Source organism: Coffea eugenioides, chromosome 8, assembly GCF_003713205.1.
Source record: "Coffea eugenioides isolate CCC68of chromosome 8, Ceug_1.0, whole genome shotgun sequence".
Taxonomy (NCBI): domain Eukaryota; kingdom Viridiplantae; phylum Streptophyta; class Magnoliopsida; order Gentianales; family Rubiaceae; genus Coffea; species Coffea eugenioides.
In genome coordinates, this window is record NC_040042.1 from 609433 (window position 1) to 625214 (window position 15782).

General features: G+C 36.3%; 1 protein-coding gene across 1 annotated transcript; it reads right to left on the bottom strand.

Moving 5' to 3' along the window:
* Positions 1-669: 669 nt before the first annotated feature.
* LOC113781289 (nucleotide-sugar uncharacterized transporter 3) lies at positions 670-6087 on the bottom strand. Its single transcript, XM_027327200.1, has 10 exons — positions 5739-6087; positions 4629-4705; positions 3491-3649; positions 3265-3398; positions 2395-2525; positions 2269-2313; positions 2074-2171; positions 1443-1550; positions 1277-1333; positions 670-1167 (listed from the first exon to the last, which is right to left on the bottom strand). Exons 1-10 carry the CDS (start codon positions 5869-5871, stop codon positions 1093-1095), a joined length of 1017 nt encoding a protein of 338 aa, XP_027183001.1. The 5' UTR covers positions 5872-6087; the 3' UTR covers positions 670-1092.
* Between the last annotated feature and the right edge of the window lie 9695 nt (positions 6088-15782).

Sequence of the window (15782 nt, forward strand, 5' to 3'; positions counted from 1 at the left end):
ACCAATACATTCCTTTTTTTTTTTGGGCCATTTTCGTGGTGATGAGAAAATCGGATTGTCAAATTTATTTCAAGAAAATTTTCAGCCGAGGGAGGCATTGGTTTTGCTTTTATTAATTCAAATGGAGTTCAATAAGTTTCTCTAATTTGAAATTCATTTTCAAATCAAACACAAAATCTGAAAAGAATGAAATTTTAAGAATCACAAGTTAAAATTATAACATACAAATCACAATCGAAGAGACGAAATGATACATTATGCAACAAATTATGAATTATTGTTATACGAAATGATTTCCCCAATGAATTCATTAAACCAATTTGTGGAAGAAAACATGGCCTAATTTATTGTTTCTTCCCCTATCACCGAAATATTAATCTTTGCTTGGATTGTATTTTTCTAAATTTTTTATTAAAAAAAATATTATAATAATTTAATATATGTAAAATAAAAAAATAATTAAAAAATATATTCGCAGAATACGTAACAAACAATTTTTCCTTGGAAAATTGCTGTCCAAACAAGGATGACTAAACAAAATATATGCTTGTCTGCTGTCCGCAATGGTATAAATGGCACCCGTTTCCCAAATGGCAATTCATGCTCCTCGCCATCTGCTACAGAACAACACTAGTTCAAGGAAAGAGTAGCATTGCGTGTACCCTAATAATCACCTTCAAACATCACAATCGAATCCTGACTTCTGTTTCCTGTAAATATATGGTACATTGACAATTGTTGACCATGTTTCCGGCCAAATTATACACTAGGCCTGAGATTACAGTTGGAGGCAAAGAATAATTCCATCCTTTACAAAAGATAAAAAAGCATAGTCTCATCAGGGGTGATCACTGCAAAATCTACTATGACTGCTTCAACTTCTAGGGCTTAATCCATCCGTAATAACTACAATTGAGAAACTGTGTTGAGACACAGTCATTTTGAGGCCCGAACATCTTCTTCATGGTACAAAATTCCCTAGCCATGCAAGTGGCTACTTTTCAACGAGCCAGCACCGTTGATTGAGAAATGGGGCAAAAGCCAAAACTAAATTCTCTATTACCAGAAAACCTACACCGGCATCTTCAGCTGTCACTTCCCAATGAGCTTATAATACGCATATAAACCAGACCCGAAGAATCCAATAAGTTGCCCAATAACATTCAACTGCAAAAGCAAGCAGGACTCTTTTCAGCTTTTTATTCAGGGGAACAGGAAAATGCGTTTACAGATCCGTGGCTAATGAAAAGACAGTAACTAGAGAACTGATACTCACGATGTCAAATGGAAGCCCACCAAATATTATCCACCCTAGTGTAATAGTAAAAAGGTCCTACAGAAGCAGAAAGCGCAAAACAAGGATATATGAAAATAAGTTTACAAGGTATTAAGAGAGCATATATGATGATGCATCCAATACCCAAAAGATGATTTAAACAAACCTTCAAATTGCCACAGATAGTCTGCGTGAGTGCTGAATTGAGAGTCGTGTTCAGGAAAATGCTATAATTCAAGAAGAAAGCAAGTATGCAGGAAAGTAGCAATACAACCTGCCATTTTCGGAAATAAAGTCAGGAAGGCCTAAAAACTGTAAGCTGACCAAATTAAAGGACAAGAAATGTAGGCATTCACCAAAAGAGCAGCACACAAGTTACGACCCCCAACAATACATCCATAAGTCATTCTTAAGCTAATAAGATATTCAAATGATATTCAGCAAGCAAGCAACCAGCAACTTAATGAAAAGAGAGGCAGATGTTTTCATAGGCACATGAGATTCATAACTTGAAGACCAATGCCTTGTGAATTACACCCTTTTGGAGGTATTCAGAATTCTACAAAACAGCGAATCCAGAAATCAAAACAAAAGAATGTCGATAATTTCAGTATCCAAGGAACTTGGCATCAATCCTTTCTCAAAGATACATACTAAAGGAAAAGGCAATTCGTTATTTACCATTTCAAATAACAGACAGCAGAAGATAAATTCTATGATTACAGAAAAAGGCAACAGAAGACATACAAATATTAGTGACTTTCTGAGAGATGAAGTTGTATGAACATTGGATTTACCAGGAACCCAGGAGAAAGCAAAGAAGAAAAATTCATTGTCATCTCCAAGTCACCTCGAATAAATGTCCATATCAATAACACAGGTCCACAAAGGATTCCTACGATTAGATTAATACACAGAATTACAAGTCAACTGATCTGAAATCCAATGAGGACAAGCAAAGCGTGGAAAAGAGAGAGGTCAATTCTGCTTACCATTGCACCACATGAGACCGAAACTGTTGAGGCCACTAGATTTTCCTGGGCAAGAAAAAATATCAGCAAGGACAAAGAAAGAATGGAGTAGCAAAGGAAAAATGGAAATTTGAAGCAGAATTTTACCAACGCGTGCTATGGTTGCTAAATATATTGCCGTGGTGATGTTGGATAGGAAAACAACAAGATACCCATAGTAGTCAAAGGACAAGTCCCGAGCTCCCGCAATAAAAGCACCAAGTACAATCAATGCGACACTGACAAAACCTTGATTATTCTTTTTGTTAAATGGTATTTAGAATTGCAACATGAAGAAATTACATCCACTAGTGAGAAGCTAATGCATATTCAAAGGCTAAATTTAAGAGAACTAAAGCTACCATATTACACTTCAGTTGCCTCTCCAAAACTGCATACAAAAACAAAAGCTCTTTGCTATGAGGCCATATGACCCATAGCAATGCCAGATCAACCAAGAAAATTCAGACTCATTTGAATCTGTGCAGAACTATTTTGGAAATATATCACTTAAATGTTTTTCAATGACAAGAATATGGAAGCAACAACGAGGCTCCACAACCTACCTGGCTTCCAGAAGCCTAAAAAATGTGTTCCAAAATAAATACAGGAAATATTCACTTTTGACGTGATTTGGGAGCAAGAAAAAGCATGCAAAAATAACTTAAAATCAGCACTCCAGGATCTATTTTGTTATGCCAGCATTACTTCTTTAGAACCAAAATAAACCAATATTACAAAATGATGCGTTTCGTTCAGAAAAAAACATGCTTTTCAGTTCCCTTTTACAAGAAAACATTGATTAGAGGTTTTAAAAGAGTACAATTAATTTCCCAAAGAAAATTTCCTATTTAAATGATACTGCCAAATAAAGAATTATAACCAGCAATGCCTCGACAATAAAACACACGACTTCAATGAAAAATATAAAATGCAGCGGAATGACACAGCGAAACACTATTTCAAAAGAATGCTTACCTTCCAAGAATTGGAGGGGTGTACTTCTGCCTTACAAGGATATACTCCACAATCATTGTAAATACAACAGTTGTTCTCCTTAAGGTTGTATACATGGGAACATTTACTCCCCGAACAGATTCCATAGTAGCTAGCTTTCAGGGAGAACCAGAAGATTACAAAATCATTACTTGAGGTAAGAAAATATATCAAACAGAACAGCAAATTTAATAGGTAACGCAAATACCATGTAAAGCAAATAGGTCACAGCAACTGGTGAGGTGTTGATCAGAGTCCTTAATGGCACCATACTTTTAAAAGTATCAACCATTGCAGCCTCACCCGCATGAAATGAAATGAGTTTCCAGCGTCGTAATGCATAAAGGAAGCAACATGAACATATCATCTACAACAAAGAAACATCGATGTAACATGTATGCAATCAGTGAAATCCAGATCGATGAGAAGCCAACTGAGAATGGAAGCCAGGGTAGACAGCAATAAGACAAATAGGAAAAAAGAGCACAAAGTGACCAAAACCATACAAACATCATCCTCAAAGGGGCATAAAAAGTGCTGAAAGCCATGGTTTATCATCACCTAATCTGCACCATCTTGCATTATGAAAACATCCACAAAGACTATAGCGCAAATTGTTAGTATGAAAAAGTTCAGTAGACCAAGAGAGTCAAGGGTGCAAAAGACCTTAAACACCCTCGTTTACTAGGTTTTGGAGCCAATGCAAATGCAAAAGTGTGAAATTATTTTGCAAAGGCTTCTTCCTATTTATATTGTCAGAAAATACTGACTACAGGTAAACCATCATTTTAACTTTTCAGATCCTGGATGATGCTTATATCAAATTGCAAAGCAGATGAAATATTGGATCCAAGTTTGGAGGTACTCCATCCAACGATTGCACCAAAACATCTTTTCCTTTTTTCAAAAACAACTCATGGTTACAGATCCACCTTTCAGGCACCATGGCGCTAAGAGTTCGTTTAGAAACTTTCATCCAACCAGCGATGGGAAAGGATGTCAATAAATTTATTTTCTCACGCAGGGCCCATTGTGCAATGATCGCTTATTAAAAATGCCAACTAAATGGTCATAGTCCACAGGAAATACAAGACCACTGCTGAGATACTGTCAAACCTTCTCAACTCTACAAACCTTTTGAGAATCAAAGGAAAAGAGTATTTTTCTTGTGTTGAAAAAGGAATTGAGAAAATGAGCTTTTCACAATACATAGAAAACTAACTAGCTACAAGATTATCAAAATGGCAATTAAGATCAGCAAATGAAATTTCTAAAGAAAACCCAAGAGAAGATTTCGAATCAAATCTGAGGCCAGAAATTGCTGATAAATGGTTGGCAATATCTACCTGACAAAGAGTGATGACATTAGCACAGGGGAAGTTATATGAAGAAAGAGCTGCTTTGTTGAACAATACCAAGAGCACTGCAAAAGTGAGCAGATCAAGTTAATGCTGACGAGTGAAAAGCAAACCTGCTAGCTTCTAGCTTAATTACTTTCACATACTAAAGCATTAGGAAGTAGACGACTAGCTCAACTAAAAGCACTTACGAAGTCAACTCTGTAACAAAAATACATGCTAAAACAGAAATCGCATCCCTCCCTCGCCCCACATTATGTATTTAATAAAGTGAGGAACCTCTTCCGACAATTTTAATCCGCCGCTTAATGCATTTTAACACACCATAGGACAACAAAGGACGAGATAAAAATGTATTATATTGTATTAAGTAAGCTATACGAAAGGAAATTAAGGCACATAAAATAAATCCCAGGACTGAAATAAGACCCATCAGATTTCCACATTATCAATATTACAAAAGCCATTATGGAATGAGGTGAACTCAAAAGAAGATGCCTAAACATCAATAATCATACCCTTATACTTTGCAAATTTTTCTAACCAGAACAAACTTAACTTCCGGAAACATAAAAAAACAGTAAGTTGCATAAGATGTTTAAAAGTGGTTCATTAACTAATCAAATCAAGTTAACACAAGATTTAGTTTTCAGTAAGTATGTTAAGCTCAGCCAGTGAGCCAAAAACTCACAAGTTTACGGGTAAATCGATCAAGCTGTGAGCAGCTGGATAAAAGCTCATCTGAGCTTTAGCTTAAACAAACAATAGTAGAGCGCGCCTTGAATACAATTAAAATTTCATTCAAAAAAAAAAAGAAAAGAAAAACCAATCTTCCACAGTAATGTTCTGGTCGATTAGACCCCTAGTTTTCCGTCTACGCAAGGTGAATCAACACTAGATATACTTACGTCCACCCAAGTACATAATTAGGTGATTAACTCCAATATATGAAGCGCAAAATTCCCGAACAAACAAACATGATTTGACGCGTGAATTGCATAGAGCAGACAGAAAAATCAAACTTAAGGATAAAAACGATGCAAAATATACAATAATTGCAGGGAAATGAGAAATGAAGAGTAAAAAGAGAGTAGCTACCAGCACAAGCCATGTAAGAGATAGCAGCATAGGCTCCGCGCTTTGTCATGGGAGATCCTTTGAAAATTTTCTCCTCCGATTTCGGCGGCGCATCGGTCCCCGTCAACGGCAGTATCGGGCTGTTGGATGCCATTTATGTTGCGTATCGGTACGATCGATCTCGCGGCTACTTTTTCAGTCTTTGCTTCTATGCCTAGTTGACTTCGTATCGTCTGTTCAGGTCACCACCAACCAATCTTATGGAACTCAGCTGTTCCGCCGGCGTTGACGCGGCGAAGAGCTGATTCGTCCAGGACTCGAGATTAGCAGTTTCCTGGTAGAGCCTCCAAGATTTACAAGTAAGATTTGATTAACTCTTTCTTCTTTTTTCGACTTTGATTCGAAATTTTATTATATAGTAGTTCCACTTCCACTGTTCCACATACAAATATTTTTTAAATATATTCATTAATTAATGAGTATTAATTTTCAGACGGTATATCATCCGCTTTAATTATATGATTAAGGAATTAAAATAATCTCTAAAACAAACAGATTTACAATATAACAAATAGATAGGCGAAATAACCACTTTTGTACTGATTACGAGATTTTTCAAGTGAGCAGCAAGCTGCCCCAAAATTAGACTAGATTTTTCTTAGACAGAAGATCGGTAATATCAGGTGACTGATGTATGATAAATTCTGCACCTACGTCTTTTACTGCTAGCTCATAATAATATTAATTAATGTGTTTGGACGGAAGATTATTTGTCCAAATATATTTGCTTATATCACCGTTACAATTTTCAATACACCTTTTTATCTTTTCAATTATCTTTTTATCTCACGTACATCACATCACAAAAAGTGTTACAGTAAAAATATCTCAAATAATTTAAAATCCAAACACATATGTTAGGTAACTTTACTGCAAGCTCAAAGAATTGCAACTCTGTTTGATAATTTATTTTCGCACTTAAATTTAATGGATTCAGATTTTAATATATTCAAACCGTTTGATAATAAAAAGTTGAACATCTGAATTAATTAAATAACATTGAATTTTCTAGGCAAAATTTGCTTCCAAAATTAAATGATAAACTATTCACTTATCACTGACTATGATATGCATTTAAATGTATTAAATTTAAAACTTAACAATTCAATAATTTAATATTTTCAAATTTCAAATTTCAAACTTCAAACTTCAATTTTATCAAGCGTACACTCATATTTTTTCACCCAAAAAAAAAAGAAAAAATTTCGGACTGGTTATTAAACCACTTTTACAAGGATCAGGGGTCACTCCAATTGTCAACGGCGATTGCACTGGAGTGTAGTTCATAAAACGGTTTGTTTGGATTGGGCTTTATTTCCCCAAATTTATTTGCTTACATCATCATTACAATTTTCAATACATCTTTTTACCTTCTCAATTACTTTTTTGTCTCACATACATCACATCACAAAAAGTGCTACAATAAAAATATCTCTAATAATTCACAATCCAAACAGACCCGAACATAATTTTCAAACACAAATTTTAACGAGTGAAAAAAATTGTTGTGTTATTATTATACATATATATATATTCTATTAGTGTTTATTGCATCGTACAATTATCATTAAAGACCTTGATCTCCTATGTTGTATGGCACTAGGTGACTAGTTTCACCGAGCGAAGGCATTGCAACCCATTGAGTTGGAAGGGATTTAAATTCCTTGTTGGGCACACGTCGAGGGTTAGACTTGCATTGTTATAATTGCATTGTCATCTAAGATTTATCGAAAAGTTTTTCAGCAATTTAGTCTCTTTCAAATTTTCCGGTGACCCTTTTGATTGGACAACGGGCAGGTGCAACCGTTTCTGACGATTTTGTACATTTTGCACACCGCGTAACTTTGTTTGCATACAGTGTAACTTTATTTGCATAACATGTAATTTTAGAATAAATTTTTTTGGGTCTCATACACGTTATTAAAAACGAGGTACAAGAAATAATTTAGACTGTATAATTTTTTTGGGCCAAATTTTGATCGTGAACAGCTCAAGAACGATCCTTCTGATGACAGTTCATGCCCCTTAGCCCTTTTGATTCTCACATTCCCCTAATACGAGAGAAGGTTAAAAGTCTGCCATGTACACCCCAAAAAAAAAAATAAATAAATAGTATCGCAATACGTTCGCAGTACAATAGACTAAAATGCTAAGGGAAAGGTAGACCAATTCCCGTCACTAATTTTGGGCCTTTTTGGCAGTGGAGTTGGTCCATAAGTACTGTAATTGTTTCGCTGGGGCCTCAAAGCCCAATTTGGTTTCTGCTTTGACATAGGGGATGAGGGGTGAAGATTCAACGAGGAAAAGAAAGAAAGATTCTTACCAAAAAAAAAAAAGAAAGAAAGAATATTGATTCCTTCCTTCCTTCCTTCAAACGGAACGAACAGAGACCGGGTCAGGCCGATTCCCAAAATGCCATTATGGCTATTCCTCAATGTCTCGGCTATTCACGCGGAACATGAGAAGTAGATGATTAATTAGCTGCTTTTGAAAGAAATCAAAGAATTTCTAAAAAATCCTACAAAATTCATTCGTTCTTTTTTTTTTTAGTGGGATAGATGGCCAGAACTTCATTTGGATTTAAATTCTACTGAGAGGTCGACTAGAGATAAAAAATTAGTGAAGAAACAAGAAGATCTTTCTTTTGTCCGTTTCAGACGATCGGGGAAATAAAGAAATGTTAATATATTCAAGATAATTACACCGTCTCAATTCATCCTATTTCATTAGATCCGAGATGTGATATGGTGAATAATGCGATTCTCTTTCGTCCATGTTTTAAGGAAGCCTCAAACTGGGAAATTTTGTTCCTCTTCTGTTTTTAATTACTTCAATCCTAAGGAACACAAGTTCATGGCCAAGCTTTAGAACCAAATATTTGTGTCATTTATCTGCACGTAGAATCGTCCTCAGACCATAAATGAGAGCATTCAATCCTAATGAGATAAAAGTCTGCATTGTTACTCGTATGTATACAAGTCTAGAACACTTACACTTGTGCTCTTTTCACGAATGGATCTCGAATGGGACTTCAAATCCATCTAAAGATGGTGTGTCATTCTTTTCATAACCATCCGATGATTTTTTTTCTTTTTCTTTTTTGCCAATGAAATGCATGAAAACTCCCAGGAAAAAAAGATATTGCGGGGAAGAAAAAATGAAATTTAAAATTCTAGATTTTATTTTGCCATGCTTTGAATTCGTGTCATTTATGAATCAGTAGTTTACCTATGATTTCGAATGTAAACTAAGGTAAATCCATTTTGGGGCAATTGTAATTGTGTTAGATTGGTATAATCCATTTTTCGATGTACGTAAACAAAATTCACGACTTCATAGGTAGGATTATCAGTTAATTTGGCACTTTAACCAAGTCACCATCCAAACTATGCCGTCGGCGCAATGTTCTTGCTCCTCCGATTGCAGGCAAAGACGAAGGAGGATAGGGGACGGGCCAGGGGCTGTTTGTTGCTTTTGTAGCTGATAAGGTACATGTGTCAAGAGAGTTTGAGACAGTGCAATCGGAACATTGCAGTACATGTTTTTTTTTTCTTTTTCTATGAGTTGTAATTTTATTTATTGCAATAATTTGTACATGTTGTAAAATGATGCTAAAGTTTATTTTTTAAAATATATATATATATATATATGCAAGTTGTGTTGAAATTAGGGCTGCAAACGAGCCAAACCGAGTCGAGCCTTGACTTAATTTCATCGAACTCGAACTCGAGCTCAAGCTTGATGAGCTGACAATTTTGAAGCTCGAGCTCGAAAAAATAAAAATAATTATTTTATTTTAAAAAATAAATAAATAAAATAATGGGTTTGTTTGGACAACTTTGATTTTAAATAAAAAAATTTACTTCACAAATTTCAACCACCTTCTTATCTTCCAAATTACCTTTTTATCTCACATACATCACATCACATCACAAAAAGTGTTACAGTAATTATCTCAAATAAATCATCCAAACAAACTCAATATTTTTTCTTAATAAATAATAAAATATTAAGGATATTTATATAATTTTACTATTAAAATAAAAAAAAAATTATATATATATATATACTCGAACTCGCGAGCTAACGAGTTTAATATTTTGAGCTCGAATTCGAGCTCGACTTTGACTCGAGCTCGATATTGATCGAGCTCGACTTGAGCTTGTATTGAGCCGCTCGCGAGCGGCTCGATTCGTTTGCACCCTTAGTTGAAATTACATGGCGTTATTCGAATTGTATATTTTAATTTAGGATGGGGGTCTACAAAAGAAGGAAACCCCATCTGTTGATACTCAAGGCAATTATATATATATATATATATATATATATATATAGACGTTCATATCTCTCCTCTGTGCTAGTTGCAGGATGAATGGAATCCATTTGACATCAAATTCAATGCATATTGATCGGTCTGAGTCACAAATGGAACACTGTTGTCTGCAGGTCATCACTACATTTCTTGGCATGCATTGGAATATTGGAAACATGATGTAAAAGTTAGCATACTAACCATCACTATAATGAAATGAATCTTAACTAAAAACCTTGATTCATGAACCTAATAATTCCGAAAATTACAACACAAAACCAATGAAAAATCAAAATCAACAAAGATCAAAAAGCTCGCATGCACATTCTGTTTTCACGAAATAATGGGTACAGCCCCAGCCCTCTTGTTCAAAGGCTCGACATGCTGCCTGCTGAGCCATTTCTGGATTTCCCTAGTAAAGGAAACATTGGGCTACACCTACTAGCCTAAAGGTGCCTATGATGTTCTTGCTTTTTTCTTGGTCAAAGATGGAATGATACATATCGTCCTCAAGGTGAATATAGAAGCCGGCCATGCACCCAAAAAAAATCAAGCATCAAGGATATATAGAAAGCAGCTAGTTTATGATACGAAAGATGTTATGGCCCTATCTAGATACAAGGCAATAAATCTGGGGGGGATCAACATCATGGTATCAATGGAAAACTGCCAATGTTACTCAAATCTCCACAGACCCCCACGTGTGTTTGCCACTGCTGCTGCTGCTCATGAAACTCGAAAGATGGTGCCCATATGGAAGGAAGATACTACTAGCTAGATATATAAAATGGGGTTGGGCCATTAATTGGTGAAAGTTGAGAGAGAGTGATCTTTCCAGTGACATCTGTCCTGAAAATGACTTGAGAAGATTATGATACTTTGAACTCCTATCGCCTCAGACTCGAACTTCATTCGGGATTCAACCAAACTCTTATCCTGAAGATTAAGGTCCCTATAATTCTTCAATGAGTTGCTTTTAGTTGGAGGGCAATATGATTTCTTGAATTTTGGGGTTCTTTGGGGGGGGGGGGGGGGACCTCTTGGATATATTGTTGGGACAAGAGCATATTGTTATCTCTTATGCTTCTTTGCCACAGGGTCCTACAGAAAAGGAAAGGAAAGGAAAGATAATTTCGGATATCAGAGTGATGCAGCAGTCAGTTGTTCACAAATGGTGGGCTAGCTAAGAAGGGTTAAACAATTGAGAAAGTGGAACTACTGAATTGTAAAGCCAAGAAGGGCTAAGGCCAGGAAGAAACCAAGAAAACTATTGAATTGTCGATGAAACTAAAGTTAAAGGATTAATTCAACTGTTGAGACTTGGTCCGTCTACCCCATGATGCATATGTAACTTTGACTTGCAGTAGGAAAAAACAAACCGAAGATCAAGAAACACACAGCAATTTATTCGCTTTGCTGTGTCATCTAGCCATATCATTCTCGACCCCAGCAGAGGTAGAGATTTGCCAGTGATAGTAGAGTTGCCGGTTCGTCGAACCTAGCTAGCTAGAAGCGTATATAGCTGTTGAATGTGATCAAGGTTCACGTACATTATGATTCTACCACCAACTATTTCATTTCAAGAAATGCGCAAATTTGTATTCAATGAATAGATGATAAGTCATTTCAAGCAGTCTGCAATGAGAATAATTGATAGTATATATGATGAACTCATAAAATTACAGCATATCTACATCTGCAACATTTCTATGTATCTTCAGTTTATGATGTCGGGGAGCAAAAGAGGGTGAATTTGACAGTTCTGGATGCGATTGAAAACATGGCAAGCTCCCAGCTGATCCAACAGAACGTGCATGATGTAATATGGACTGGATCTTGAGTGCACATATAGTTTGATAGATAGTGAGTGAGTTGGATCCGGATTCACTGAGCTGTGGGTGGGTTGGAATTCACAAGAGCTTTCTACTCTACTGATGAATAGGGACAATGCCGAGCCGTTGGGGATCCACCACACGTGCAAACCAACGGCAGTGATGAGACTGATCGTGTTAAATGGTGATGAGCAAGTGGTTGATTGTAGGTGTTGAAGCCCAACAACTATGGAACTTCTGGGACTCCCGTGTCCATTGTCCTATCGCCCTGCCCCCACATTCAAGTATTCAACACCCCCCCGCCACGTGAACTTCACGAGCTGACCATTAAAACCACTCCTCTGCCTCCTTGTCCTCCGTCCCTTCCTCCTCAATTACTGCCATTTTGTACTCCATTAGATTAGATGGATCCAATGTACAACATTGGGATTTATTTACCGTGTTAATTACCAAGGTCCTGTTTGATAATTCAATCTAACGCTTCAATTTAATGGGTTAAGATTGTTCAAATGCATGCATTTGATAACGAAAAAAAAAATACAACATGGCTTAGAATCAATGAAGTGTCACCGAATTTTCTAGATAAAACTTGCTTCGTTTAAAAAAATAAGTGATAAACTGTTCACTTAATCCGCGTTTGCTATTTGACAGGATCTAAGCGCGGAACAAACAACTATTGAGATATCAAGTACACAACAATTTAATGGCAAACAAGTCACAAGCACGAAAGATAAATGACACACAATCTTTAACGTATGTGGTTCAACTCCATCATTGAGCTCACGTCCATGGAGAGAAACCCGTTCTTTATTATGAGAGGAAAACCATATACAAGAATACAATTTGAACTCAAACCCAACCCTTGTATACTATCTCTCATCTCCCAAGAACCCTCTCTCACACCCCATGTATAAGGCTACGTGTCACCTCTTGTGTGTGTCTTCTGTAGTATGCCAACCCACCTATTTATAGAGAATAAATTATTTGACCAAAAAAAATCAAATAACAACAGAAAATCAATTCTAATTCCTAGACTTGTACATCATAGGAAATAACTTTTAATCATAAACAAAACAGAAAATTTCTTTGACTACTATTTCAAGTAATTAAAACCAATTAGGAAACTAGTTAGTTCCACACAAAACAAGAAATTTGCCTAAAAGAAATTAAGTCAATTTCCTAACGGTGTACGCGTTAACTACGAAACGCACTGCATAATTTGCTAGCTCCTCGCAGTCTGCAGTCATAATAGTTGATGATGCAATTGTTACGGAGCAAAGATTATATTCTGATTCTTTCTGGTAATAGATCATTAATATACACACATGCTTATCCACCCGGTGTATGGATCAAATGAGAGAAGTAAGAAACACGTAACAAACGTATATTTGTTATTGTTGGGTGGTTTGTCCAGGGCCATTCCCCCCAACGCACACCCTCCACTCCTCCTTCCAATAATTTGTGCAGAAATGTTCAAGGAAAATCCGACAAAACGAATCGAGTAATATTTAAATCAAGATGATGATTTGGAAGTTGCATAATTATCTATAATGATCTAGAAGATGAAGAGAATGTTTTAATTAGCCGGAATACCAGTTTAGCTTTTGCAGCATCATGGAAGCTTTTGAAATGCAGATCAGCGGGGGCTGCTTAGTCATGGCGTGCTTGATGGCCATCCGCCGACAAGCTGAACATGTTGAAAATCAAGCATATGTTGCCAACAAGTTATCATAGTTCAAATGACAAAGTTACGTTCAAACAAAAAACCTTTGTACGTTTGAAATCATTAAAAGTGTTGAGGAGTGTGTTTTGTTCTTGCCTTCCTATCATGTGTTTACACTTAAACAACAACACAATCTTAAAAAGTTAACAAGTAATTAGTAGTACTTATTAGCACTCTGGACCAAAAATATTTTGCATTAGATTGTCCTCCTATAGTACCCCTTCCCTTTTTTTTAAAGAAAAAAAAAACCAACAAGAAAAAACCAAACTGTTTTTTTCTTTTTCCTTGTTAACAATATCAACTTAATTAGCCCTCACGGGGGTGTTCCAGCGGTAAACGGACTCTTAAGGACCCTTGTGGCCCTGAGTTTGAATCTTACCCTAAAATTGAACTCCCGTGACTCGCACGGAGTCGCTGTGTGGGGTCGTGGCGCACTCCTCCGATTTGGTGTGTCGGCTCTCGGGTCCTAAGGGTTCGAGTCGGAGCATGTTCCGGGTTACCCAAAAAAAAAAAAAAATCAACTTAATTAGCGAGGACACTCTTGCACTTGCAGCTTTCAATTTTACGAGTCCCTTTCTAACTTCCAATCTACTTCTTCAATGAATAATTCTATCTTTTCTACCATCATCTTTATTTTGTAACAAGTGGGATTGTGAAAGCAACCAACGACAAAAACACAAGGTTAGGTGACATTAGAAAAGATGATCATATTGGCTGCTGCTCCTTTCCATAAGCTCTCATCTCTAGCAAAGGAAAAGACTAATCAACATTAGTGTCGTTTAGTCAAAGTTTGTAACTTTAACCCATTTGCAACTAAAAAAGTTACGTGACATGTTTCCCACCTTGTTTTATTCCAAATCTTACAGCAAAAGAGTGAAGATGGGGTTCACCTTCTTCACTTTATTCTCTAGAAAGTAATTGTAGTGTCCACGTTCACATCGGTTAATCTTGAATTCCCGAAGACACTTGTTCAAAGCAATGAAAATGATCGCTCAATTTTAAAAAAAAATTATCTCTTCAGCCTTATATTGTTCAATGTACCGACGATGATTACAAGGTTAGCATTTTCAAGGAATAACTCCTCTTGTCCAAAAATACTGCAAGGCGCCACTTAAGAAGATTGGACTAATCGATTTCACCACGCGGTATTAAATAAACTAAGGGTTTTTCTTATGAATCACTTTAGGATATTCGTTAACACATCTAATATTCACATAATCTATCATATATATATACACACATACTAGCAGCAATCATTATCCTCTCTTGCATTTACATGATTTGTCTATTTAATCTTACCTATCTTCTCTTTTATTTATTTAGTTTCCCTAATTAATCTTATATTTTCAAAAATATTAGTACCTGAAATATATCTTAACGGGTTGGGCACCCGTTAGACAAAACCGTTCAACTAATAGAGAAGAAGCATATTACATGCATTGTGATTTTAAAAGTTACATCTCATTCGGATATTCTCACTTGGTGAATTTAATGGATTTGGCATTAAATAACTTTAAGTGGTGCCCAAGCGTAGCATATATAGAACCGAGTACCTTTTTTTTTTTTTTTTTTGTCGATACAGGGGTGTCCGGGTCAATCCTTACGGGGCCCGACTAATCCCCTGCGGCCCGGACCCGGCGCCCCAACCCGACCCGAACACGTTGAGTGCACGGAGGAATCCAGCGTAGCGGAGACTCGAACTTGTGACCTCAAGGGTCACTGGTGCGAGGCGTTGCCGCTGGACCATTCACGCGGGGCATATAGAACCGAGTACCTAAATATACTCTTTTCTGCATTATGAATAAAGAGGGATGGAAAATTTGTGCTGTTTCATAAAGAAACAAATGGTAGCAGTGTATTTTACTTCTGGGAAGTACAATGACAATATTTCCATCATGCATGAATAAGGTTGTAGATACTATTAATTTAGTTTAGCATCCGAACAACTTCAGACAGTCTTTTGATTAGTAGATGCACTGTCGTTAATTGCGAGAGTAAGCAAATTAATCAACTACTGTACGTAATAAAAGATTATCGAGTAGAATAAGGTTGTTAGTCAGTTGAGTTATGCAGGGAGAAAAGAAAACCATGAGCCTTGGAAAACTTCAAAACAAATAGTAGACAAATACTATGATAGT